The following is a 24080-nucleotide window of genomic DNA, read 5'->3' on the forward strand; positions in this document are numbered from 1 at the left end:
TAGACAGGCCATTTTTCTCATCTCACCTGACTAATACTTTCCCAGGTAGAGGTCTAACACACTGATGCTAACTCTCAGGACCTTCTTTTTTTCTTTTCTGTTGGCAAACCGTCCTCCACCCACCTCTATTAAATCAAAGACAAACATACAGAAACAGTCACCCTCCCCTGGTCTCTAGAGTTGGTGTCAGCGGGGGTGATTCATCCACAGATGTGTTTCACGAAGACGTTTTGGGAGTAGGTATGTGAGTCAGTGGGTGTGTGTCTCACAGTCTTTGTAAAATGCTGCACCTATTTTAGCATTGTTTGCAGTGAGCTGTCAGTCTCTGCAACAAGCAGGCTGTCTAATGTGATCGTGTGACAGCGCTCTCATCTAAACACACAGACACACTGCTGTCAGACTTCCTACCTGCCGAAGTATTTCACATACACTACTTATCTACACACAAGGAGATGTCTGTTTTATGCACACACACACACACACACACACACACACACACACACACACACACACACACACACACACACACACACACACACACACACACACACACAGGAGTCAGTGGTTCTCTCAGCAGATAAGGAGGTGCATGATGTGCTTGGCTTCTTAAAAACAAATGGATCCCATTGTACACATCATGGGAAGGTAATCACTGTTACACAACCACAAGCTCCTTTTCACCTGTTTCACACATAATATTGCACACACACACACACACACACACACACACACACACACACACACACACAGGCTAACAATAAGCAATTATGATCAATCACCCATAAAACCTATTATACATATCAGCTTTCTAGTTTAATTTGCTCTGTGTGTCTTCATGTGTGCTGGAAACAAGGCAAAGTTAAAAGCTGGATGGCTCCGTGTTCTGCCCCCTGGTGGCTCCTGGTTGTATTGTAGGGACTGAGAAAAGCTTTGTCTCAGCTGAAGATGAAATGTGAAGTCAACACAAAATAAATTAAAACCAGGATAAAATTCTGTCAGTCTAAATTATTATTATTTTTTTTTATCTTTAAGAGATTCTGCCAAAAGTCCTGTATAGAGATGAACGTCTAAAAATCAAGCTCAGTATCTAAATCAATTTTCACTCCATGTCATCAATAAATGGAGCAAAAACTTCTTCCTACCACTTTCTGTTCATCATCACTCTCTATTTTTGCTTTCTATCACTTAATAGGAGTTTGACTGATGTTGTTCAGACCTTCTCAAATTTCCTCCTTTTCAACTCTTCATGCTCCGAGCTGCAACTGCTTTCAATAAATTCAATCACTCCTCCTGATCTCTTCTTCTCTCCTCCTTTCTGCATCCATCAGTCTTGTTGACAAGGGAGGAACAGACGCCCAGGGTTGTGTCACCACAGTATCCTGGCACAGTGTCTGGAGTGGGGTGATAGTGGTGGTGCTGCAGGGTGCGGAGGGGTATCAGCAGGCTCTGCTGCCCCAGGGCCGGAAGCCCAGACTGGGCAGCGGTTAGCCAGCACATCCCTTTGAGAAACACTGTGCTCCTCTGAGGGAAGTTCAGATATGTGTCATTTATTTCTGAGTGACACAAGAAAATATCAGATTTAAAACAGAAGTAGTAGTGTGTTCATCTTTCTGCAGGAGGCTCTATTTTTATTTTTAATTATTTTTGTGGTGCTTATAAAATATGTTTTTATAATCCATCACATGATGTAGAAAATTTAGAACAGCCCGTCTGGTTACAAAAACTTAAAAATATAATATGATCTCAAATGCCCTATGATAGACTCTTAACCTATCTTGGGTGAGTCCTGCATCTCACCCTGTGAAAGCTGGAACCTGCTCAAGCCCCATTGTGATCCTGAAATGGATAAGCTCTTATAATATGGATAGGTGGCCAATAATCACTGCAAAGTTTCCCAATCAAATAATCTGTTTATCCAGGTAATGTCCATCAGTCCACCAAACGTTAATAATAATCAGCTTTACTCAAATGTAATAATCAGTCTCACTTTATCTTTATATCATATTGAAATGTAGAGTAAGACTTCACAAAACACTTTAATATTTCACCCTGGAAACATTTTATGTTTTTCCTCAGATTTGGCTCCAAAATGAATATAATCTCTCTTCACACTCAAAGGATTTTTTAAGAACATGGATGAAGGCAGAGACAGTTTTAAATGTGGGCTGCCCTTTTTTTGACTGCTGGAAATGACTGAAGTTGTAGGAATGTGATATTCCCATCCATGTGTTTAACAGCAGGTGGCAATGTTGCTTAGAGCAAATCTGGAAAACAACTTTCACATGAGAAACTGCACAGTAGTCTATAGCAAACAAGGCAAACAAAGTGTCTATAGAAATGAGAGAACAATAGCAACACTGTGCTCTGTCAGAAAATAAACAGCCGGAGACAATAACTGTGCTTAACCTACAGCCTGTTTATGTGAAGTGCGATGAGTAAAAGCAATAACTGAGGTCTTATTTTTGAAGCCATATATGTTATTGTGAATTATTTCAGGGGTTTTGATAAGTTTTGTTCAACTCATAAGGTTTCAGAGAACCGCTGAAAGCACAAGAGCCCTGACTTGACTGTAAGCTTCAGGTTGCCGTGCCTCTTTTCAACACTGGGGGCGCCATAATTGGTACTGGAGGTCAAAGGACAAAATCTGCTCACAGTGATAAGTTTTTTGAAATTAAGACTTTACAAAATTACAAAACAGGTGTGTTAATGTGGACTGTGGTGTAAATGAGCCTTGGGCTCAGCAGCACTGCATAGCAGAAAAGAATCTGTTGAGGTGACAGCATGAAGGAGGCGGGAGGATAAACTTAGTGGCCTGCAGTGGAAGGAACTTTTCATACTTTAATCTGCTCTCATTGCGATAAGGGCATGCATGGCGGCTGTCAAGTGCAAGGAGAGTAGGAGGAAGGCTTGAGGGTGGGGAGGAAGCAGGAGCGGGTGAGGTTTGAAAGGTGTGTGAGTATAACAGGCCGTTAGAGGCTTGTTTCCCTGACCACAGGACCACTGAGAGACAGCATGTGCCTGCTTTTAATACTGGTCCTGCAAAAAACCAGAGAAAGGCAGCATTCCGTTTGAAACCGGAATTCACCAGAACAAGTGTATCCTGATGTGGTGAGGAGCTGAGGTGAGGAGGGGAGAGGAGGGAGGGAGGGCTCAGAGGGCGCCAAGTGGCAGGCCTCGCTCCATCTTTATGCATGAATGTGCACATGAAAGTGGAGGTGGAGAGGGTTTGCAGGCAGGGAGCGGAGGCACTGCAGGGTTTTGGGGGGGTTTTTCTAACACAAAAAACAACAACTTTTAATTAACTAAATATTTATGTGATTAACATTCATGTTTAAAATCTTTTGGAGACTAAAATTATTGCAGTGCTTGCTGGTACAGCACTTTTTTTAAAATCAAAAAGTTGAATACTTGTGAATAAAGTCAATAAGCTTTACATCAAAATTAGTTATTCATGACATTTAAATTTTATGTAATCAGTTATAATAGTTTTGATAAAACAGTGTTTGATGAACTTCTGGTATAATAAGAAAGCTTCACTTGATACTTTAAAGCAGCAACTTTAACATTAGATGACCACTTGCGTATTAAATGTGCTGCTCATAGTAATGAATCTTCAGTGTTTTTAACACAGAAGGAAGCTGGTTCACTGATTCACTCACATGTGTATGAATTTACATGCTCACAAGCACTTTATTAGAAACACCACATTAATGCTATCATTAATGCTATGTAGGTGCTTCATTTGGCTCATCTTTAGCTGCCATCCTGCAAATGTGTCTGCTGCACAGCTGTGATACAAATCTCCTCATTCTAACATCTCCCAAAGGCATCTTACTGGATTCACATCTACTGAGTGGCCAGGCCTTTGCCCGCTGCCCTGTATAGCCTCAGTCTCTTTTAGCGAGTACAGGAGAGGAACATGGCGCGCTCTCAGTGTCGTGAATTATTGCTCCAAAGCGCTTTACTTCCATCAGCATTTACGTCTCATGCCATTCCATAATAATCCACCTCTGATGTGAGGGTAAGACGGAGAAAATAACAAGAGAGGAGGTGAAACGATTGAGAGTGCTGATCAAGCAGACTCCAAATCAAAGGATTATCTAATCTGATAATACCTGCTGACACCAAAATTCATGCGGGCAACCTCCAGGAGGTCAGAAGCAGCTCATCATAATATACCAGGAAGACCTTTCACAATTAATAATCCAATAAATCCTTTAAATATGCACACTGTGCTTGTCAAATTATGAAATATGAATACTGAGAGAGAAAGAATGAATGTGCGTACATGTGTGCATGAGCGTATGTGTGTGTGTGTGTCTGTAAAGTAAAGTTCAGTATGAAGGATGTGGTAAAGCAGCCCAATGGTCAGCTGTGTTTCTCTTCACTCTGTAGCTTTCTCTCTTGCACCTGCAGAAAGTTGTGGCAAAGAGGGAAAACACACACACACACACTCTGTCACTGCACTCTGATGACTTCACTGTCTTCTGCCTGAGCAGCCGCAAAAGCCACACTGAATTTCGCTAAATGCTACGAGATTTTCTTTTGTTATTGTGTGTGTGTGTGTGTGTGTGTGTGTGTGTGTGTGTGTGTGTGTGTGTGTGTGTGTGTGTGTGTGTGTGCGCGCGCTGCAGGCATCTTTTTACACAAAGACCAAGTAAGAGACAGGAATGGATCAGATGTCTTTTTTTCAGCGCCTCTGTGTCTGATGTGTGTGTGACATATAGGATAGGTTAGCTCTGTAGAATCAGCTTAAGCCAAGCAGAAAGTCTGGGGATTTATAGACGGGAAATCACTGAGGATCAGACACGGAATGAGCAGAGAGATGCAAAAACACACAACACCACCATGTGTACCAGGACACATGCACATGTACATGCAGAGCATGCAAAAAATGTATGTTTGGTCCAAGGGTCTCGAGCCTGTGGCTCCCAGAGCCGCATAACAAAAACTAGCTGATTAATAAGATGAATGGAAATTAAATTTTTTTTTAAAAGCATTTTAAAATCGGTTGGTAATAAAGATGACTGCTGTAAGTTCATAACAGCAACAAAACATGATATTACTGCATGCAAATGCAACATTAAAGTAGATAAATAAGCTGTGTCACTCTCGTCATAAAGCTAGAATATGTTTTGCAGCCCCAGACTGATTTCTTCTGGTTCTTTTGATTGTAAATTTCTTATTGAAGCCCTCATAAAATCCATCAAAGTCTCTGTCATATAGATGGTGATAAATTTCCTCTGACTATTTCTGGAGGTTAACTTTACTTGATTTAATCTGTGAAAAACTCATTAAAGATTCCTGGCTGACTGACAGAAACAGAAATAAACAAGGGGCATTGTGCAGTTATCAGCCTCATTTTGCCCAAAATGAGTTTGTCTTTTTGACGAATTTCTTACCAACTATTGGATGGATTGTTGTGAAATTCAGTTCACACCTTCATTACACCCCTTCACTGCTGATTTTGGCCTGAAGCTGAACTCGATGATTTGGCACAGAGAATCTCCTTTTAAACTGTGAACATATTTATCTTATTCAGTTTGGTGTCGTAATTACAGAAAATGTAGAAAAAGTTACAAGTCACTATTAAATTCAGCCTTTAGTTTTACTTCTGGTCATTTTTCCTGAACAGTCCTTACTGAGCGCACACCTTAACATATACACTGCGCACTCGGGCGTACACTCACTCTACCCACAGGAACTGGATTAGCACAAAGACAAAACAAAAGAATGATGAAGTGAAATTGATGAACACTCGAAGGTTGAGGGGGGAGAAAAGGTTGTTTTGAATTCTATAACTCCCCGGACAGCTGCAGTGAAACAGAGATTGATTGACAAGTGGTTAGTGACAAGGTGTTGTAAACTCTCATATCCTGCTGCTCTCTGGGCAGGAAGTGAACCTCTGACCTGTAATGACTAAGAAAAGCTACACAGAGAGAAATGCAAGATCAAATGAGAATATTTAAAGATATTTAAGATGCTGAAATAGTTTTTTACTGAGATGTGTGGAGAGCAGGAGTTTAGAGAATAGGGAAGAATCAGTAATTACAGAATAAAAAGCTACTTTCTCCTGCTCTGTTGTCACAAGGGGTCACCACAGTGGGCACACGTTAGAACACATTACTGGATTAGAGTGTAAATAAGAATCTGTTAATGACACTATTAAAGTGCTGAGGCTGCTGGGCCCGTTTTGTTAACCTCATTGCTCAGCAGCTTGCAAAGCATGAAGGACAGCGGCCTAACTATAGTTATTTTTATAAAGTGTAAACTGTGCATAAGGAAAAGGAAAGATTACAGCGTCTCTGCTCCTCGGCATAGATCCTGTAAGTCTCTGACACTTTAAGGGATGAACAGCTTTCTCTCAAAAGCACTGTGGCACATTTGTTTTCTGGATGATGGTGGTGGTGAAAAATACAAAGATCTAGTCATTGGCCTTTTTAAACCATCAGGTATCGCACCCCCCCCCCCCCTTTTTTTTTTTTTTTTGGCTGAAAAATTTCCGGATGTAAAATGAAGCAGAATCTGAATCTTCCCAATCAGGGTGAACAGAACTACTACTCTCCCCTAGGTGTCACTGTCTGCCTGATTATTTCAACCTGCAGCACAGTTTTGTCTTACCATTAGGAGTCCTCCTAATTTGCAGGCCAAGAGTTAGTCTAGCTCTAACAAGTTATTCAAAAAGCTGCCGAGAGACTAACTTTTTTTTAAATGGACGTCATATTTGTAATTTCTTATGTATTCACTTTATTTAAAAGGATTCTTGAACACTGACTGTCACTGTATGCTCAATCCAATAAAATCGGAAAATACATTAAATTTTAACTAATTCAAATAGAATTTTAATTCAAATAATTAAGTTATCTATACATTTAATTATCCATGAAATCAAACAAATTCGAATGATGCTAAAATTCTAATAAAGAAAAAATCAAATAAAAAACAAACACTGTTTTGAAAGTAACTTTGAATAAAATGAAACTGAGAATTACATCAGTTTTATTTTTTTTTTAAATTAGACCCACTACTTTAAGGAACTTTATTTTATTTTCCCATTAATTTTTTTTGACTGCAGAATCTAATCTAATCTATAAGTGCTTCTAAACTCACCCTTTATTCATTCATTCATTTCATTTCCATTAGATATTAAATCATGTGCACTGAATGACCTGTCGCAAAAAACTTGCTATAAAAGGAAAACTTTTGACTTCAGGAATAACTGTCACACACTGCTGTGATGTCTCAGCAATCAGCTCTGAAAGGAAGACGAAGAAAAGACTTTTTAAATGGTCATCTCTGGTGTTTCGCGTATTAACTCAACTGCCTTCAAAATATATACTTTAGAGTAACCTGTGCAGGCAGATTACCTGCAGCGTTTGAAGAACTGTGATTACGTCTGCGCGGGAGTCATCAACCTACCCCTATCTTCTCTCAGACTTGGGCACAACTTGAAGGGGTTTGCAAAGACTGATATGCTACCTCACTTTGAAGCCTTATATAATTTGTCACAGTCTTCAACACAGAATTAGTGCTATTAGGAACATGCAAAGAGGCTTGTTGTCCGCTATGCGATGCTTGCATCTATCAAAGCAAAGGCCCTCACACTGGTGCAATATGAAAAAAGGGGGAAAAAAGAAATGGGAAATGCTCTGTCATTGCAGGGGGAGTGGAGCGAGGAGAGGAGGAGCGCTCTTGCCTGGTTTGACTTTCTGTTTGACCTTTTCGGGAAGGAGAACTAATCCTTGAATATAATAGACTGTACGATATGGAAAATGACTGCGCTGTTATCTGCGTTACCCTGGAGACCATCAGCAGCACCCAGGCCTGCTGCAGCTGCCAAGTTATTAAGCATCCAGTTTGTATATATTGGAAAATACCTTTTTTCTGCATTAACCGGTCACTCCCCACGAACACACGTATCCACAGTACAACAACAACAAAAAAAGGTTCCTCCTATTCTTTTTGTCTGCATGACGGAACACTGATTTTCCTTTTCTTTGAATGAAGCTCTGAACCACAGGCTTTGTCCTGATTAGTTTTATCAACAGCATATTGTCTTATAAAAGTGTTCTCTTTATATCGAAATTCCCGACATAGCAGAAATCGCAAATAATGGTAGAACCGTTCTCTTTGTTGAAATTTGCTTTTCAACTTGGGGCTATGGGAAAATTTCAGAATAGCCTAATTTCCTCCAAACATTTTTATTATGTTATTTAAATGAGCAGGAGTTTTTTCAAACAAAACGGAGTCATGCATGATTTCAGCCATGATCATGACTGATTAAATAAACAAATATCAATCTCTGCGCTGTTACCGAACCGTTGTGCGGGTTTATACCTCTATTGCCTGCTTTTGCCATTTGCAAAATTTCCAACACGTGAAAACATTATTCAGTTTTTTTCTTCTTCTTCTTCTCTCTGCTTGGAAGCGGCTGCGTCTGTTTAACTCTTATGCAGTCAAATCCAAGATGAAAGAAATTAGATATCCCACAACAAAGAGCCGGAACCTCAGATGGCTCCTGCAGATAACCCAAAAATAATGGGAAGCCAAGCTGTATTTATGCTGTCAAATGCACCGAATAAAGACTTTGCACATGCACAACATTAAACTTGTAAATAATAGCCAACATCACCCCCCGCCGCCCCCCTCCTCTCTATCTATTTATCTATCAATCATTCACACAGATCTAGTCCAGTATAAGTGATGCATTCGCTGCATTAGATGTATTTGTTGTGCGAGTTTGAAAAGGCGGCGATAATCTGGGAGAGAGAGATAAGAAATGCCATTTATTCCGCGGCACTTTGGAGCCTATTTCCCGGGCCGATCAGCCTCATTCTCCCCGACACCTCCAGCAGCTCGCTGATAACGATTAGGCTATTTATTATCTTCACAAAGAACAAAGATTAGCCAGCACCGATGAAAAATTACCCCGGGATGGGCTATAATCAGGGGATCCAAGGATCCCACCAGGATTGGATTTCTCTTTCTCTCTCCTTCAGTCTCACAAGCACACATCAATGTAACAGGCACTTGAAAATAATTAAAAGCAAAAAAATTAAAGCAGCAAGTAAAAACAACAACAACGACAATAACATATAATAATAATAATAATAATAATAATAATAATAATAATAATAATAATAATAATTTGTGATTTCGCGTAGATCATTGCATTTATGTGTAACACGTTTAGAATTTTTTATTTTATTTAATTTTACTCTATTTTCTGTAAGTCTTCTCGGCGTTCATTATGAGGGGAAACCACTTCCTTTTTCAATAGTCGCCCTATAATGAAATTCTCAGAGCTGAATCGGGGAGCGACCTCTCTCTTTCTCCTGGGCTCGTGTGAGAAAAAGAGCCGTAAATAAAAGGGTGGATAGAATTAATGTCAAGTCCTAAAATGGAAGTGGATGTTCGCCGCCGATAAGGTTTTTATCGCCAGGCCAGATCAAAAGGGCTCACACTCAAAGCATGTGTATTTCCACATTATCATGCTGATGAGCTCTAATACTGCTCACTTGTCCCTCTGGTATTCTCTGCTTTCTTTATGCTATGGGTGTCCTCTTAATACTGCTTAAAACGAATTGTTCTCATATACACACACACACACACACACACATATATATATATATATACACACACACACACACACACACACACACACACACACACACACATATATATATATATATATATATATATATATATATATATATATATATATATATATGCACTATAATAATGTGTACACACATTATTATAGTGCATAGATAGATAGATAGATAGATAGATAGATAGATAGATAGATAGATAGATAAATAGATAGATAGATAGATAGATAGATAGATAGATAGATAGATAGATAGATAGATAGATAGATAGACTTTAATGAGCGTTTGCAAAAAAAATAAAAATAAATAATGAGGACATTTACACAGTCAAACTTTTTAATCTAATCGAATCTAATCTTTAATCTGCCCTCTTCCCAATCTTTGCTGTTCGATTTGCGGTTGTTGGCCTGTTCTTCGAAATCACAGCAGGGTCAGGAGGATGTACTTGATGTATTATTAATGCTCCCAAAGTGTAAATATCAGTTGCAGTGTCCTTCCTCGAGTTCATCCGCTGGGACTACAGTACAGTCCGATAAATCTCTCTCTCTCTCTCTCTCTCTCTCTGCTGGTCCCTCAGTCTTGGAAAAAGTTCATGTCCTGCTGAATCTGTTTTTTCTTCACTAAGATGCACTGACGTCAGGAGACGGCGTCAAGCAGGCGGCAGCGTTTGCCGGCCGGGGCTGCACGCGCTCCCTCTCCAATTATTGTCTGTCAATCATGCAGCGAGGAGAGAGAGAGAGAGAGAGAGCGAGAGGGGGAGAGAGAGCTTTCAGCCTGCACACAGCAAAACAAACCATTAAAAAACACATTTAAAAAAATAAATAACGCGGAACCACAAATAAAATGACATGCAATACTGACTCCTTCATTTTATAACTGGCTACATAAAAAGGTGATTAATAAACATTATTGAAGCTGTCAGTATGCCTTCTTCATCGGAACATTAATGTATACATCAAAGAAAATGATCAGCCCTCCTTTATTAATTAAACAGCAGCGAGCTCGCTGTATACGGAGCTGTCTCATGTAATAAACCGCCTGCAAAATAAGATGCGGCAACAGACTCTGACACACTCGAACAAGAAATACTGATTTGTTGAAGCTGATCTCTTAGCCACGGCGGCTGAAATGCATGTAGACTTGGGGGGGAGCTTTGTATTTCACACTGATTCTAAATGCACGTAACATTTTAAAGATGTATTTTTGGCGAATTTTAAACAGCGTGTGACCTAAAATTCAATAAAAGTTGCACACGCCTGGCCTCAAGCAGCCAGACAATGTCTGCAGGAATATTACAGAAATGTCTCAGTGATTTTCTGGGCGCAGGCGCTGCCTCTGAGGTTTTGCGGAGGTAGTTTTCAATTGGCTGGGTCCAAGCTTTATTGGAGACTCCGCCTATGAGCTTAACAAGCCAGGCCCCGCGCTGTCAGCCACAGTTATACGTGTTGCTTTAAGTCCCAGTGGACAGAGTTTACTCTGACAAACACAATCGTAAACTGTAGAGGACCTGCAGCAGCAAACGCGGACAGACAGCCGTTTTCCAAAGAGGAATCACCCGACCGGATACTGTAGATAAAATATTGTCAAAGGTAAGATATGTTTACCTTATTGTCGCACAGCAGAATATCAGCCTGTGGATGGGTATAAAGAATGATGTGTTGAATGATGTGTGTGTGTTTTGGGTTTTTTTTGTTTTTGTTTTTGTTTTTTTGCTATCGCTGCATCATTAATGCACCAGATTCATCCATACGATTTGCATTTAGTGCACCGATGCCTACAAGCCTGCACAATACCTCTGCTTTTTAAATATTAACCTGTGATGTTTACTTGTTGCAGGTTTCCAGTGTCAAACTCGACTGAATGTTCAGGAGAGGAGAGGAGCTGAGTTAGGGAGGGACGAAAACCAAAGCTCCAGTTCTGTGCTGTGAGTGGACGAGAGTGAAAACCTCGTGAAGGAGAGATATTTCAGGGGTATTCTGTCCCCTTCCTACCTGGATATCGTTTGACTTTGTGAACGCGCTACAGAGAGCCACAGAGATGGACGTGGCGGCCGATCAGCCCCGCTGGGTGCATCCCCACGCCGTGCTGAACGGACAACACCCAGACTCTCACCATCCCGGCCTGGGGCACAACTACATGGAGCCCACGGCGCAGCTCCTGCCTCCGGATGAGGTGGATGTTTTCTTTAATCACCTGGACTCACAAGGAAACCCATACTACCCCAACCCTGCCAGGGCCAGAGTGTCCTACAGCCAGGCGCACGGTAAGATGGAGTTAACGCAGGCGTGCAACTTCAACGAATAAACACAGAAACTCAGGAACAGCTGGCTTATCGGGAGTCTATCAGAAACAGAAGAGAAAACACATTTCTACATGTGCGCTGAGTTGATGTTTGTCACGGCATTAAAAAGGCAGTAGTTAACCTGAAATTTACCTGCAGGCTGTTGTGAAAACTTCTGTTAATTTATTTTCTATTTTATGTTGCCTATAAATACATCGCAGGCTTATGATTCTTATAAACTGGGGCATTTTACATTGACCCAAATGTTTGTGCTTCTGTATTTCACAGTCTGGAAAGTTTATTAGTTTTTATTTATTTTATTAGATTAGAATTTTTGCAGTGCAGTCCTAACCTGCTTTTACGCACGCATAGTTCAGAGCATACTGCTGCCATTTCTGTTACAAAGATATTATGCTACTTTATTACAACACGTAACATGTTTAAATCAGGCCTGTGTATCAACAAGTTTTTGCTATTTCTGCCTCTAAACCTGCAGCCGCCACAGTCGGAATCGGCTCCACAATAACAAGTTTGCTTCTGCTTCACAGCTCGTCTGACGGGGACTCAGGTCTGTCGGCCTCATCTCCTTCACAGCCCGGGGATTTCGTGGCTGGACGGAGGGAAACCTGCCCTCTCGGCTCACCACCACAACGCCTGGGCCGTGAGTCCCTTCAGTAAGCCCAGCCTGCACCACCCTGGCTCTGCGTCCCCCGGCGCTCTGTCCGCCGTTTACCCGTGCAGCAGCAGTTCAAACACGGTCTCAGCATCCTCTTTAACGCCGTCGTCCCACTCCGGCACTCATCTGTACACTTTCCCCCCTACGCCACCCAAAGACGTGTCGCCGGATCCAGGGGCTGCGTCTCCGTTGTCCACTACCAGAATCGACGAGAAGGAATCTATCAAATACCAAGTGTCTCTGCCAGAGGGCATGAAGATGGAGGGCTCCAGTCCGCTGAGAAGCAGCCTGGCCTCTATGAACGCCCAGACCCCCACCACCCACCACCCCATACCGACGTACGCTCCCTACTCTTTCCCAGCGGCCCACGAGTACGGCAGCAGCCTGTTCCACCCGGGCAGCCTGCTGGGCTCATCCAGCTTCACTCCCAAGAACAAAGGCAAGACACGGTCCTGCACCGGTGAGTCCAGCTCACACACATTTAAATACACACATAAAACAAAGTAAATGTGAAAATACACAGCCAGAACCTATATGTAAAGTCTGTCTATGGTTTATGTAACGATCTTATTGCAGGACTGCTGTTTAAGCGGTTCAGTTTATTTATTTATTTATTTTTTTTACCAGCCTAAACTAAACCTAAAGGTTGTTTAACTCTAGGGAAATCACAAAGCAACGCGATGTATGCGTTTTTAAAACGATCTGTGGCGCCCTGCTGTTTGGGCTTTTTTACTTAGGAAGCAGAAATCTTGGTTTGCATAACTCGTTTGGCTTTGGCGATTTTTAACCTCCTTTAAATTCACGCAATTTGTTAATAATAATAAACTAATTTTTCACTCTCGGTAATTATGGCCAGTCAGTAAAAAATTACAAGCCAACTGTTTATTAAACCTAGAGTAGTTTTTGAATGCCACCGTTAGTATCACCACCAACACAACAGCTGCTATTAAATAAAATTAAATAAAAATAATTTTAAATATTTAGAGAAGCACCATTTACCAAGAGAATACAACCTTAACTAGACGCCGTTTTAGGACGTTTATTTTCCCAGGTCTTTTACTGTCATCCACATTATAAAAGCATAAATCAGTTTAATATATTTAAAAAATGTCTGTTTATGAATTACGTCCTAATTCTGCACTGAGTTCCTCCGCAATTTACACTAAACACAGCCAGTCAGTTGTTATGTGCACGATGTGCATTAATTTTTCACATTTGGGAAACACAAGTAGAAAAACAACTACTAAATTTTTTTTATCAGCGTTTTCTCGGAGTGAATGATGTTACAAACCGGAGCATACACTCCACAGATCTCCAGCACAGAGCCACTTTGATAAATCTCTTTTGTTGAGCGTGACTTTGTAATTGCCTGAGCTGGCCGCGCGAACAGTGAACTGGATCCAGCCCAGAGGTGTGAAAGGATGATCCGCAGGCGCACGGAGCCAAAAACCTCAGTATTTAGGCTAAGAGTCGCTTCTCTGTTACATAAGACATTAATACATTGTCCTGATTGTTATTTGATAACAGATCAGCTTCAAGCCTGATTGTGTTTGACCAACTTATTACCAGAGATAAAGTCCAGGGAAACCCAAACTATCTTTTTATTAATTATTATTCTTATGACGTATGAAATCCTAACTGGCTACAAGTGTATTTCTTTGACAACAACATAATTATATGGCATTTTTAAATACTTGAAAATAATTAAATGTATTTAATGTAGCGTTAGAGGTGTTTTATGTCAAGACTTATTTTAGAAGAAAAAAAAGACTTGATGTTGAAGCCTTGGAAATTGAGGATGAAGCAGAGATGAACAATAAATTCAGCTTTTGGCTCTTTTGTGCATCTGACAGTGTAAATTCTGAAAGGGTCACTTCATTGTCTAGTATAACACATTTAGACATTATTTTCTTGTCTAAATAAAGGATCACTTGATACAAAAGCAGGTTATTTTACCTTTAATGGGCTTAAAATAAGTTGTTTGTCAGTGTGAATTACAACTGCTGGGAGAGCTGCCACATCAACCTTGCCACCTAAATGAAACATGTCCGCGCACACTTGCACACATCAACACCAAGAATAAATACAGCCCGCAGGCTAAGCTCTAAATTAGGTGGCAGTTTTTACAAATATCCATGTGTGTTCTCCTTCAGAGGGCCGTGAGTGTGTAAACTGTGGAGCTACCTCTACACCTCTGTGGAGACGTGACAGCACCGGACACTACCTGTGCAACGCCTGTGGGCTGTACCACAAGATGAATGGCCAGAACAGACCACTGATCAAGCCTAAACGCAGGCTGGTGAGTCCATTGCTCTTTATATGGAATTGAATGGCTATGCATGCATGTGTGTGTGTTTGTGTGTGTCTTTGTGTGTATGCATTGTGGAGGGTAGTAAATAAAATAGTGTAAGGTGAAGGGTGAGGGGAATGAGGTACAATTCCAGGAAAGTTATATTTTCCCAATCAGTTTCCAGGAATTGTGTTTCTCACTCACCTCTTGCTCCTTTAGCTCAGACTGTTCGCAGAGTGGGTCTCTCTGAATTGTTTTGTTATCATTATTACAGCTACTTCTGATACTGTCATCGATAGCAGGGCCATCATTACTATCCATCAAAACAACTCGGAGCCTCGCTGACACTGTATGGGTCATAATGCTGCTATATGCTGTGCTGATATTTTGACAATTTGTATGGTGACTGGGATTTAGTAAAGATTATGTGTGTGTGTGTGTAAGTAAACAAAGCAAAACAAAGCTGTTTGTCAGATAAATTGTTTTAAAGGGACAATGTAGAACTGAATCATCAGCAACATATATTTCCTATGAACTGCTTCACAGAGAAGTAGGTCAGCGTTCAGCTCCAACTTTATGTCACACCCATCCCACTGATTACTGTGAATTCATCTAGCAATTGTTTAACACAGTCAACACAAGATAAGTCACAGTTATGGTAAAATCTAATTTTAAGGAAAGAAGCAACAAGAATGCTACTTTCCAGCTTTTTGCATTTTTTCAGCGTCAGCTTTTGGCTGCAGAGTATTAAAATGAAATAATAATAAATAAATAATTATATCTTTGTACCTGAAATGCATTCGTGGAACCACCTGCAGCTGCTCAGCTGCTGTGTTTACAGTTTGTCAGCTGCAGTAGGAGGCAGCTGTGTGGGCCACCACACTTTACACCAGGATTTGTGGAGAGCGCTTTAAAAAGCTCGGACCAAAGGCACAGCGGATCAATGCATTAGGAGCCCCCGAGGGAACTGATATAGTTAAACATGTCAAAGTGTAATTTGTTCTAATGAGAACAGCGTTTCTGTAGAAGTAATATTTGAATGCCACTGGCTACGGGAGGGACGACGGAATACAAACATCGCAAAACACCTTGGCACCGAAGGAAAGATGGTAAAGAAGATGAGGAAAGGCTAATAATTGAGACCAATTGAGACCAAGCACAAAACGAGAGAAGGTCTTGTCTTAATAAACGTGAATCGGCCAGAGAAAAACCTGCATTGATCAGAGTTAAATCCTTCCCGAATTAAATCCTTTCAGCAGAGATGGATAATAGCAGAGGATTCATTCTCTGCTTTATCTAAAAATAATAATATAAAAAAAAAAAATCCCGACGCCATTAAGTACAGAATAAATGCATATACGACCATATATCACGCATGCTTTCCGTATACGTCGGCCGGGGCTTGCAGAGCTCCGAATGCGTCTTGTATTCAGAAGCCTTCCAGTTGTTTCCTATCCGGATATCTGACCGGTCCAGATAAAGCGGCGGGCCAGTGCCAGCTTCCTCCTGCGGCCTCCTAACTAGCTAGCAAGCTTAGACCTCACTTTCTAGTGGTCAGGCTTTCCGTCCACAACAGAGAAAGGAAAGCAAATTCATTTCATTAATTTTTTTTTTTTAAACAAAAGGAGAAGAGGCAAAGCTTAACTGTTGATGTGTGCCACAGTGCACCACGGGTACGCTTACTTTCACTCTGTTCACAAAAAAGAAAAAGAAAAAAGCTGGAAAAATGCTTAAACGACGTGTCGACGTCACACTTAATTTTTAAGTACCAATTACTGGAACATTTAGAGTCATGATGCTGTTCAGTGAAAAAAGGATTCAACTAAAAGCATGACGCAATCAGGTGTGACGTATGACGCCAGATTCATTTGGCTTTTTAATCTATTTTTTAAAAACGGGGCATAAACATAATTGGAAGTCACTGATGTTACCACAACACTCTATCAAAATCTATTTCCCACATGACATCATATTAATACATTTTATATCAACTGTGAATACAACGAGGAGCTAGCTAACATCAGTTAAATAGAGCTGCCACTATTAGTCACCAATACATTTGTTTTTGAATAACAAATAGTGATCAATCATAATTTTATAAGTAAAAGTCACAAAGATCCACTGATTTTAACCCCGGTCACTGCCAGCTTGTATTTTTCTTTTTCTTCCATGTTAGTGAATGTCATCATTAAATGTCACTGGACTGTTGGTTGAAAACAAATCATTTGAAAATGTCACACATGCTCATGGGAACACAACATGAGCATTCTCCACAATTTGATTATTATTATTATTTCTTTTGGTCCAATAAAAACTAATTTTGTGAGTCAACAGTTGCGACCTTTATGTCACAAAACAGTATAAATCACTGGATTAGAAAGTTAAGCCTATTCTAGATTTCTGCATGCCTTATTTTCCTGTGCTCTAATCAGAGCTTGATATTTATTCTTCCAGTCTGCAGCCAGACGAGCAGGCACCTGTTGTGCTAACTGTCAGACGACCACCACCACACTCTGGAGGCGTAATGCGAATGGGGACCCGGTGTGCAACGCCTGCGGCCTCTACTATAAACTGCACAATGTAAGTTTTTATCCTCAATCCCCAGTTTGGGGTCCAGTAGACGGGAAGTGAGCGGGCAGGTTACCCTGATTGCTGAGTGATAGGAGAGGCAGAAAAGAGAGGGAGAGGACAGAGAGGAAAGGGGGAGAGAGAGACAAAGGGTTGTTTTACTCTCAGACACTGTTGCATTCGTTGGTGTTTTCTTTCTTTGTGCTTTATTGTTTCCATGGTAGGCGTAATCCCCTTGAGAGTCACAATGGTGGGACTGTTATATAGTGGGACTGCCACAAGCCCAGCCTCCATATGAATAGCATTAAAGCTCAAGGTATAAAAAAAGGACTCTGTGGTCGTGGATGTGCATGTTTTTCTTTAAAAACAACAAATAATTAATTATTTGTGCTAATAAACACTGACAGTGTTTATAACTTGTAGTTAGTGAATTGCACTGAGTGGTGCTGCTTCTTGATGACAAGCATGTGCATTGCAGTTTATTGTAGTTAATCCACCATGCATGATTCATGATGCTGTTGCTGTGACCAGTCCCTGGAGTGCATTGTGTATTAATTAGCAGCTGAAAACTGTCCCCAACAGCTGGACAATTTAGTCCTCTTTGATCTGACATATACTGATTTATATTTTGATGAAAAATTATAGTCCAGTAAATACAAAACTAGTTTTACAAGGTTTACACTACAGTGGGAACCAACGGGCTACAGACAGGACAAGCAAGAAGGAATGGATTAATGCATAGTCGATTTTCGACTTTTGAAATATATTTTGCTATTTTCACAAACATTTAATACTTCTAGGTGTGAGCTCCAGCACCAAACTTTAACCTCGTTATTCACCTCTTCACCTAACTTTCTCTGTGCAGGTGAACCGGCCTCTGACCATGAAGAAGGAAGGAATACAGACACGCAATCGCAAAATGTCCAACAAGTCCAAAAAGAGCAAGCGGCCTAGTGACAGCTACGAGGAGTTTTCAAAAAGCCTGCACGACAAGAGCGCTCACTTCAGCGCCGCCTCTCTCGGTCACATGCCCATGGGCCACTTACCACATTTTAGCCACACTGGACACATGCTGCCTACGCCCACCCCGATACACCCGTCATTCAGCCACCCACACCACTCTAACATGGTAACGGCGATGGGGTGAGAGGGTGAGGTGGTGTAGAGTTGCCTACAAGAATCTGAGATGGTTACATGAAGTGGGATGAGGGTCTAAACTAGAGGACTGTGTGTACAGTGTTACAGGCACCCGGTTTGTGTGTCTTCATCTCGACTGATGATGCCAGTGGTGGGTCGGAGAAAAGATGTGCGATGAGGGTCAAGGACCTTTTACTCCTTATCTATAGGTACCAATTTTGATGGAAAACGAATCTGCTTCCTCTCAGTCAGGCACAGACATGTAAACACAAAAATGTCATTGCACCTCAAACTTGTGCTCCCGCTGACGGCCTGAGTGCAGTTTAACGTGTGCGGAACAGGTTCATAGTTACTGTGAATATTGTAAATATGTGCGACCAAAGGGGGGTGCCCCAGAAAGAGAGATCCCCTTCGCAACTTTAAAAGAATATATGCTGGATTTTTTTCTCATGGACGATTTTATGGGAATTTTCACAAAAGAAACAAGCAAACAGAAAAAGTTTATGAATTCTAATTTGACACTGTTTATTATAATTATTGTTATTATAAGTAATATTGTTATTCAGATAATTTATTTTCTTTCTTTTTTTTGGACTATATTACCTGAATCATAATATGGATACTGTTATCCCAGTTATAAATATATTTTTAGCTGAAGCGCTTTGTCTGAGCAGGTCAACATTTATACTCTTAAGAAATAAAAAAAATCATGTTCATTATCTGTTTTTTTTGTCAATTCAATATCAAATATACAAGTCTCTGAGAGGGCAATACATACAAAAATTTACATAAATAAGCTTTCACCTCATGAAAGTTCAATCAGTCCAAATCACAGGTACAGTAAGACTGATTTACTTCTGTGTACTGATATTTACGTTAATCATGTGTACATCAGGTGATCTGCATCCTTTCTATGTTCTTGTTCCTCACTGGAGCATGAGATTTTACCTTCATAAGGTCCTCCAACACTGATGTTGATGTTTCAGTGTTTAGATTATCTTTGCATTCTTCTACAAATAACCTGTATCATATTCATCTTACACCATCCAGAGTAAGACAGCACAAAATCGGGTGGTTGTTGCATACTGTTAGCGATAAAAAATAATTAAAAAAAATATATAAAACTAGGAGTTGTGACTAAAGACACTTATTTCCGTCATGATATTAGTTTATAAACTTATTCTTAAATGAAAAAAAGTCCACAAACCCTTGTATACCAAAGAAGTTGTTTCATCCCATTCCCCTTTGCTGGAAGGTGTGTTTTATTGTCTTTATTGTCTATGTTTCTTCTCAGTGTGCTCATATGTCACAAATACAATACTCAATTGGATTTAAAGATATCCTTGTAACTGAACAAGAGAAATTACCCCAAATAAGGAAAAAAAAAGCAATCAAACTGCATTGTGATATTAGTACATCTACATCATCAAAATTAATATATTAGTTTCTTTTATTTGCTTTTCAGTATTGGCAGAGGAATTCAGTTAGAGCATCTTATGTTTTAATGAGAGTATCAGTATTGTTTCAATCATTCTTCCCTCCTTGAATTCTGCCTACACCAGATGTGAACCGGTCCTTTCACAATGGTGTTCTGGCTGTGAGCAACGATATGTTGCCAGTTCCTGGTACTAAACCCAAGCAGTCCCAAGCATGCTCGACCCCAAGAAATCCACAACCAAAGGCTCCTTCCCTGTGAAAAATCTCTGATAAAACACCGAACACCAACTGTACATTCATCAATTTTAATAACGATTTCAGCTGCCATAGGGCACAGGCAGGGTACACTGTGAACAGGTCACCAGTCAATCACAGGTGGGCTCACACATAGAGACAGACGTCATTCTCTCATAATTGCACCTACTGCCAATTTAGAATAATCAATAAACCAATCAACCTGGCATATAACATCAGTCTGTTGGAGAAAGCCGGAGTGCTGGCACACAGAGAATATACACATTCCACATACATGTAGTCTCAGCCATCCAGTGGATTCAAACCCAGGTCCTCCACCCTACACTAATTGCTCAGCAGTGTGTGAATAATTTCAGCATGGCAGACACTAAAAACAAGCTAAAAAGGAAGGGGAAACCAAGTTATTCAGCTGGCTCCAAATGTTTGTTTGTACATGCTGTTATCTTGCTAATGTATTTAAATATTAATAATAGTTTAAACTTGGTTATAATGTGCTGCTGTAGTGGTTACAGATTGTTTTGACTGCTCTCGGGAGAGTAAAACCGAAAATAAAAAAAACCCCACTGTCTGACCTGGACATGCAGCATGTCATGGTGTAACCAACCCACCCACTGACCTCTTTGACGCTCTCCGTTTTTACAAGCCGGCATTTACAGTAAAATGCAATGGTACAGTTTCAGTGTGCTTGAGTTACCCCTCTAGCCTTTGTTGTCATGAAGCAGCACTTTCTAATAAACAGGTTACTTTACTTGGCAGCGGAGATTAGTGCTGTTGACAGAAATGGAGCTGGCTGAGCCATATGTTCCCATCGTTACTTAACCAGTTGCATCTGCTCATTTGATAACACTCTTACGAAATACACTCTTGACAGCCTGTTACTAATACAGCAGTGATGTAAGACGTATACAAATTACATATTTTCAAATAATTGTTTTTTTTTAATCAAAAATGTTCATCTTTTAAAGCTGTTACTGGGTTTTAGTTGCACACAGAAATTATAGAAACCAATCCAAATAACCTGAGATCTGCTTTAGACGACTAAGCCACAAATACAGCTTAAAAAATTACATAATTGAGTCACAATTTAGATGCACAAAGAGCTCAGAATCATTTCATATTTTGGTGATATTTCACAGGGCTGTCCTCTGTTTTGTGAACAGAAGTAATGCTTTACAGTTAAAGAAACACTTTGTTGTGTGTTTGTGCAGCCACATGAGCTAACCCGAAACCTTAACACCCAACAGTAACTGCAGTGTTTGGTATCTAGAGCTGATTTTAATTGCTGAAGCTTTTGCGTACCGATTTTAAAATTGCACAAAACAAGGATAAAATGCATGTGTTTTTGAAAAGCATGGAATTAGTGTGAAAACAATCAGTAAGAATGTAAACAAGCATAAACATACTCCGTGTTGGAATGTCTCCGTCTCTAATCTCTGATGCATATCAGAGTTATGAAGCGTCTGTGAGTGCAAGAGTTCCTAAGAAAACTGAAGGGTGTCCTCGCCTGAGGCAGCGAGCCCAGAGACGTACAGCTATGGGTCAACCTAAGTGCAGCCTACGGCCTCATCTCAAGACTTTCACGACCTCTCACCTTGGAAGCACTTTCTCTGTTATTCTTTCAAGGCCTCCCACAGACTTGTTCACAGACTCTTTTAAAAGGCCACGTCCTCCCCAAAAATATGACAAAGTGAAAACATGAGACTTGCTATAAATAGGAGATAAAAAGCAGCCAAGTAATGAGAGTCATTTTGCAGAGTTGAACCTCTCTGGGGACCTCGGCACAGCAAAGGGTTTAGGACTGGGTGGGCATCCTAAATCTCCTCACAAGTGAGATTTATAACTCCCACCTGTATTGCAACAACTCCATTTGTTTTTCTACTAAATTCAATTACTGGAATCAAAAACAAGGACAGAAGTGACTTCAGAGGAGTCTTAGCAGACCGATGTGATAAAGGAGATGAAAGGTAAAAGGACCGGTGTTTAACCCAACGCAGAAAACTAATAATGATGAAGGGAGGGGGTGTCAGTGAGCAGTGGAAGAAAACAACTCACCCAGATTAGGTCTGGATCCTTAAGTGCTGAATTATGGTTGTGTTTATTGAGGAGCAGCTGCTGAATTGAAAGCAGGCAAGCAGTGAGAATATGATTATACGCAAATTAAGAAATTATATTTTGAAAGTTTTCTAGGATTTCCTGGATAGTCTCAGATTTAGAAAGTTGATTATATTGTAAGTAAGTATGTAAAATTTATTTATATAGCACTTTTCACAGATAAAATCACAGAGTACTTTATAATGAAACCAGAAATTTAAAAAAAATTAAAAAATAAAATATTGCTGAGATTCGTTTTATGGCTTTTAAATCAAAGCAGACTTTTTGAAGGATTATCTGTCTTTAATTCTGTAGCCCAAGTTTTATTTTAGTCCAAAACTTATGCACATTGGCATCCAGAAAGTATGTTAGTAATATAATATAGTCACACAGAAGAAACCCCTGAAACAAATTAGTCAATAACTACTCCCAGCCAAAAACTAAATAAATCACTGGGATGGCCTTATAGCTACTGTGCCAGTGTAACTTCAACTCAACATATTTTGCCGAAATAGCTCAGTTGGGAGAGTGTTAGACTGAAGATCTAAAGGTCCCTGGTTCAATCCCGGGTTTCGGCAATAGGGCGGCTGATTTTTGGGGCAGGGATATCTCAGTAGGTAAAGTTGTGGCCCCATGATCGGAAGGTCAGGGGTTCAAAACCCCTGAACAAGCTACCGTCCCTACACACTGCTCCCTGGCCGCTTGATTGGCGGCTGCCCACTGCTTCACTGAGTGAATGGGTTAAATGCAGAGAGAGGAATTTCCCCACGAGATCAATAAGGTATATGTTTTTTTAAAAAAAAAAACAAAAAAACAAAAACATAAGTGATGGTTGGAGACGACAGACAGTTCATATGGATTCACATGAAACTGAACTGAAACCACCTCACAAAGTTTCTGTATTTGTTTTGCTGATAAAGACAGAGAAAGACACAAGTATGCCGATCACAGAGGATAAATTTGATATTTTACTAAGCAGTGCATTGGCAAGCATGAAAGTGCACAACAGGAACATGTTAGGGATCATGTGTGATGGATAAAAAGAAAGAAATATGTTGACTATGCACATTTATGAGTACATTTTGTAGGAATTTCCTGACCATTATGGAGCCAGAACATTCAGATCACCTGCTCAGTTCATCATATGCACTAAGCCCTACATGTCCTCACAACATAGACAACATAAGCACAGTTATTGTGTTTGCTTCACTCTGTAATTGTGGTATAAGATTATATGCATCCAACTGTCAATAAAACCCACATCACTCCACTGCTGGGATTAAAAACCGGTGTGCAGTTTTCACGTCTGCAGTTTTAACGCAATTTGAAACGAGCCTCAGTGAGGGTGGTTGCTGCTAGGTTGTCTTAAATCGGTCATGGGCCTTCTTCTTGACTCCATAAGGTTAACAATAACAATCTATTTTAGACAAAAACAAACAGCAAATCACATTGTAGCACTGTAGGATTTCTGTTGTGATAAACGGAGATAAATTACTTATTTACAACTGTAGAAAAATTTGGATTTACTGTGTGCAGATGATCCGATTACGGAGCTGATGGCAAATTTGTAGATATGAGAACTTTCACTTGGCACTGAGTGCTGGCATGGTGCTTGGTGAAGTCTGGGATACTATTTCCACTGTTTAAAGGGCTAAAGATATGTAGCACCTTAGAGTCATTGTGCCACTTAAAAGAAACTGGAAACTAAAAATTGAAGCTGAAATTAGCTTTACA

The 24080-nt window shown here is 40.2% G+C and overlaps 1 protein-coding gene and 1 non-coding gene across 2 annotated transcripts; both read left to right on the forward strand.

The window, feature by feature from the left end:
* Positions 1 to 11079: 11079 nt before the first annotated feature.
* gata2b (GATA binding protein 2b) lies at positions 11080 to 19234 on the forward strand. Its single transcript, XM_063473061.1, has 6 exons — positions 11080 to 11200; positions 11448 to 11874; positions 12441 to 13028; positions 14722 to 14867; positions 17313 to 17438; positions 18292 to 19234. Exons 2-6 carry the CDS (start codon positions 11649 to 11651, stop codon positions 18571 to 18573), a joined length of 1368 nt encoding a protein of 455 aa, XP_063329131.1. The 5' UTR covers positions 11080 to 11200; positions 11448 to 11648; the 3' UTR covers positions 18574 to 19234.
* Positions 19235 to 22851: 3617 nt separating this feature from the next.
* Positions 22852 to 22924, forward strand: trnaf-gaa (transfer RNA phenylalanine (anticodon GAA)). The gene has a single exon. It is a non-coding gene; the product is annotated as a tRNA-Phe (tRNA).
* Positions 22925 to 24080: the final 1156 nt, after the last annotated feature.

This window comes from Pelmatolapia mariae, linkage group LG5 (genome assembly GCF_036321145.2).
Source record: "Pelmatolapia mariae isolate MD_Pm_ZW linkage group LG5, Pm_UMD_F_2, whole genome shotgun sequence".
Taxonomy (NCBI): domain Eukaryota; kingdom Metazoa; phylum Chordata; class Actinopteri; order Cichliformes; family Cichlidae; genus Pelmatolapia; species Pelmatolapia mariae.